This window comes from Austrofundulus limnaeus, unplaced genomic scaffold (assembly GCF_001266775.1).
Source record: "Austrofundulus limnaeus strain Quisiro unplaced genomic scaffold, Austrofundulus_limnaeus-1.0 Scaffold1337, whole genome shotgun sequence".
In the NCBI taxonomy this organism is placed as follows: Eukaryota; Metazoa; Chordata; class Actinopteri; order Cyprinodontiformes; family Rivulidae; genus Austrofundulus; species Austrofundulus limnaeus.
This window is the reverse complement of record NW_013953739.1, coordinates 33,288-37,786: the sequence shown is the minus strand read 5'-3', so window position 1 is coordinate 37,786 and position 4,499 is coordinate 33,288. Positions and strand designations below refer to the sequence as shown.

Here is a 4,499-nt window from a genome sequence, read left to right as displayed (position 1 = left end):
ACTCAATATAGACCTGATCTGCACATCCAAACGACATCTAATGTTTAGTGGTAAATGACCTTCCAAAAATATTGAAGTATTCAAATATTTTAATGTATGCTGATGATACTGTTCTTTTTTGTCTGATTTCAATATTGAATCTATTAATAGTCAGTTACAAGCAGAYCTTCAGACATTTCATGGTTGGCTTCAAGATAATATTTTGTCAGTTAATGTTAAAAAAACTGTGTGCATGTGTTTTTCCTCACCCAGGAGACATTTCAATATAACAAATCAACTCACTTTTTTAAACAAAACCCCTTGATATTGTCACTACCTACAAATATCTTGGAATTACTTTGGATTCTCATTTGACTTATCGTGATCATGTACAAGTCTTAACCACTAAGTTGAAACAGAAATTATACGTTTATTCAAAAAATTAGATCCAATCTGACATCTTCAGTTTCAAATATCTATCTTCATRCCATTATACTCTCAACCATGTCGTACTGTTTACCTGTTTGGTCTCTTACAACAAATGAAATCTTAGAACCCATAGTTAGGCTCTACAACAGGGCCTACAAAATTCATAAAAAAAACTTCCCGGTTGGACTCATCACTGTACAGTTCTTTCATTGTCTGATACCTTGACTTTTCAGAATTATGTTTTGTATAGTGGTATYAATTTATATTTTCAGATCTTCCAAGGTGCCCATTATGGAACTCTCTGTGCATTGTTGCCCAAATCAAATTCTGGAAGTGGTCATTCAACTAGATCTGTTACAAAAGGAAAACTGATATTATCAACTTTTAAAAACTGTTATGGCCAGCGGTCTTTCTTCTATGTTTATACTAAAGCATGGAATGACATTCCTCAAAACATAAAGTCCATTTCAAAACTACAGCCCTTTAAGAATCTTGTCTGCCATCTGCTGGACACTTTTTGTTGTGCTCATATTTAGACGTCCTATTTTGCAAATGCTGCCTTCCTGAAATTTGGTATGCTTGTTTGTCTTTGTGTCTATGGTGTAAAATTATGTGATTGTGATGCTGTAATTCTGAGTGTTTTATGTGCTGCAGAACAGGAAACTGTTGTAAAACAGCAATTATGCTGAGTCAGGCTTGATTTTTAATATTTTTTTCCTGTTAAATAAATAAATCAAATCAAATCAAACTCAAAAAACTAAAAAGTTCATTGAACAAAATACTGATCCATTTTTTAAACGCATGCTCACAATTTATTTGCTATCTGAAACTTCACAGCTAGATGCCACCAGATCACTGCTCCCATGTCTCACACACACACACACACACACACACACACACACACNTGTGTTACAGTTTGTGTTACAGTTTGTGTTACAGTTTGTGTTACACTCTGTGTTACAGTCTGTGTTACAGTCTGTGTTACAGTTTGTGTTACAGTTTGTGTTACAGTCTGTGTTACAGTTTGTGTTACAGTTTGTGTTACAGTTTGTGTTACAGTTTGTGTTACAGTCTGTTAACAGGTGGAAACAAACTAATCTGAATATGTCTGGAATCATGATTCAAATCTCAACATTTGCTTCTCTCTTCCCGCTGCAGGAAATCCAGGCACGCCCATTTGTCACCACCTTCTGGGAGAGGAACTTACCTTCAGTCGGTGGTCTGCTGAAGTTCCTGGGGGTCTCCACCGTTGTGTCTGCTGTTGCTGCAGCGGGCCTGTTGGCCTACAAGAAGGGTCTCCTCCCTCAACGGAGCTAAACCATGTTGTTGATCCACCTCTCAACAAGACACAAGTCAACACAAATTGTACTCATGCACTTCTTTATGTCTCAAGTGAACTACATAAGTTGTTTGTTTTATTTTAAACAGCTGCTTTGTAAAAGACTGTTGAACTTGTGCAACAACAGTGACGCACTTTTAATGTCTGTAGTGTGTTCACAGAGTGACGAGCTGCTTTGAGTTTATGAAACGTTTGTTGAGAGGAACGAAAAAAAACACATTTTCAGCTTTTAATCAAAAAGTCAGATTGTGAAACCACTGAAGGAAAAAATGTTTCTAAGACTAAAAATTGTAAATCTCTATATGTTGCCAATAACATTCACTTTAAATTCATTTTTCTTTCGAAGTCGTCGTACTTTTGTGTGAGCTTTATTTGTATGCAGGTGGACACACTGTGATGAGCATGTACATGTGAGTGTGTCGTTGTTTGTGAATGTGTGTGTGTCGCCTCTGCTGATTTTAGGTGCTGATTTAAACTGGCCAAGCAGCTGTAGCTGTTTGATGTGTTGTTTTCCTTCACAAAATTACAGAGGTATGGTTAAGGATAAGGCTAGGCCTGTTTGTTTTCTGTCAACACGTCTCATGAAAAAATCAAATGAAAGAGAAGAAATCCACATGGAAATGAAACAAAAAGCTCAGTTCATTCAAACTATTTTTCRCACACAAATCTGTAGTTTTATCCTGGAWAAAAAAGCTTTTACTGTGTTTGCTTCTCTCGTACACGTGCAGAGGTTTGAGTGAGAAAAACTGGGATGTGGAAAAAGTTTTTCAGAWTGGAGGTTTTTAAAAACTCTTTTGATCCATGTGGATTTGATAAACAGAGCGTTGTGTAGCAGCCTGTTGTGTGACAGCTCACAGCCACTTTCTGTAAGAAAACCAACAACCAGTGGATCTTCTTTGTCTTTCCTGCCCTTTTATGATCCTCCTGTCACCAAACAACTTTATCGATGTGCTAAAAATAACCTCCCGTACCTTCAAAACCTGAGGGGGAAAAATAATAATAATAATAAAACATTAAACGGTAAAAAGCTACAATTGTTCTGGGACAATCTTTAGCCAAGCTAAATGGTTTTTGTATTTTTGTGCCGTTGGTGCTGCATTAACATTTTGAACATTTTTATTAGAAGTGAACGGACTGAGCTTTGTTTGAAACATGAAGCAGTGGTCAGTTTTTTCTAAGTAAACAGTAGTTAGTATTTTTTATTGAACATTTTTACATTTCAATGATCTAAAATGTGGGTTTATGTTTAGTTTGTCCACAGTGTGCAAATGTTCAGGTTTATGTAGAAAATTGCTGTGCACAAAATATAGTTTCTTTCAGCTTCCAAGTTGTGTACAACCTGCAGAAGCCACATCTTACCTGCTAACTAACGGCTAACTGTCTACTAGCTGTGGTGGTACACATGTTCACAGATGTCCTGCCTACACACACACACACACACACACACACACACACACACACACACACACACACACAGCTCACACTGTCAGTCACACTATGACACTTTTTACAAACACTTTATTGACTAATTAAAACAAAACGTATTTTTAAAATGCATATTTGAACATACAGCCACTAGGGGGCGCTTGCCCTTTGTGGCTTCAACATCCGGCTTCTGGTCCTGTGTCTAATTAACATTAGAATTAGTTAATCATAATGTCAGTAGTTTTTCACAGGACACAAAGAAAAGTATGATCTGGTAGGGAATGATTTTAGACATTATGCTAGTAGTTTGTTTAATTAAACTAGTAATTTGAGTGATATAGTACAAAGCTAATCTGCAGGGTTATTTCTTATATCAAAAGCACTTAACTGTACTTTATTTTAATTAAATGGCCTATTATTTGTTCTTTTTTTACAAATATTGTTAGTATTAACTAAAAGTGTGTTTTTTTTGTGGGGGGGGTTGTAACAAAATAAAACCAGAAGCCTATAAATACAGTCAATTTCAGTGCATTCTACTAAGAAAAGATGTAAGTAAGCTGCAGTTCTTATTACTGTAGTTAAAGACTAAAGAATCAAACAGGAAATAGAATATGGGAAAGCAAAATGCTGCTATGGAGAACTCCCAGAGTATACCATCATAAGCTGTATGTAAATGTTAGCCATTGGTCATTGGAGAAACACTTGGCATAAATAGATTTTGGAGATACAGTATATTCATGGAAGAACAGTATTTTGAACATATCTTCATGCATGTGTTTTGTTAGGAAAGCTGTCAGTGTGTGCAGGTCTGCATGTCCACTCTTGTCCCAAAGACTGGTTGGTGTTTGTAAAAGTCTTTTATCTGTTGTGCCTTAAGAGAAATTTGAGTGTTCTGTCATTTTCTCAAGTGCCTGTGTGATTCTGACAGTTTGTCACTTTACCTGCACCTTTCCTCATCACCACTGAGATTAACCAGCTCACTGGTAAAGTTTTCAGCCATTCTAGGAAAAGTCTTTTTCATGAAATGTCGAAGAGTTGTGGTTGTGAGCTTGATTCAGTGGTCAGTGCTTGTGCAGTGTAATGAGATTGTGGACAGTCACTTCAACCATCCCACAAACAAAGAGCATCTACAACACAAATCAAGCAGTGTCAAAAAAGAGCTCTGGAAAGATAATAAAATGTTTCACTGTGAAAATCTGCTGCAACCAATATTTTTCTCATCCATGATCAGGTCCACAGCAGTCTTTTTATTCGATAGATAGATAGATAGATAGATAGATAGATAGATAGATAGATAGATAGATAGATAGATAGATAGATAGATAGA

At 36.2% G+C, this 4,499-nt stretch overlaps 1 protein-coding gene across 1 annotated transcript in view; it reads left to right on the top strand.

The window, feature by feature from the left end:
* The window catches only part of LOC106535012 (amine oxidase [flavin-containing]), a gene marked incomplete at its 5' end in the record, with an annotated part of 4,709 nt that extends 2,415 nt beyond the window's left edge, over window positions 1-2,294 (top strand). Inside the window, 1 exon segment of the mRNA XM_014031862.1 lies at window positions 1,567-2,294. Coding sequence (XP_013887316.1) covers window positions 1,567-1,725 — 159 coding nt within the window.
* Between the last annotated feature and the right edge of the window lie 2,205 nt (window positions 2,295-4,499).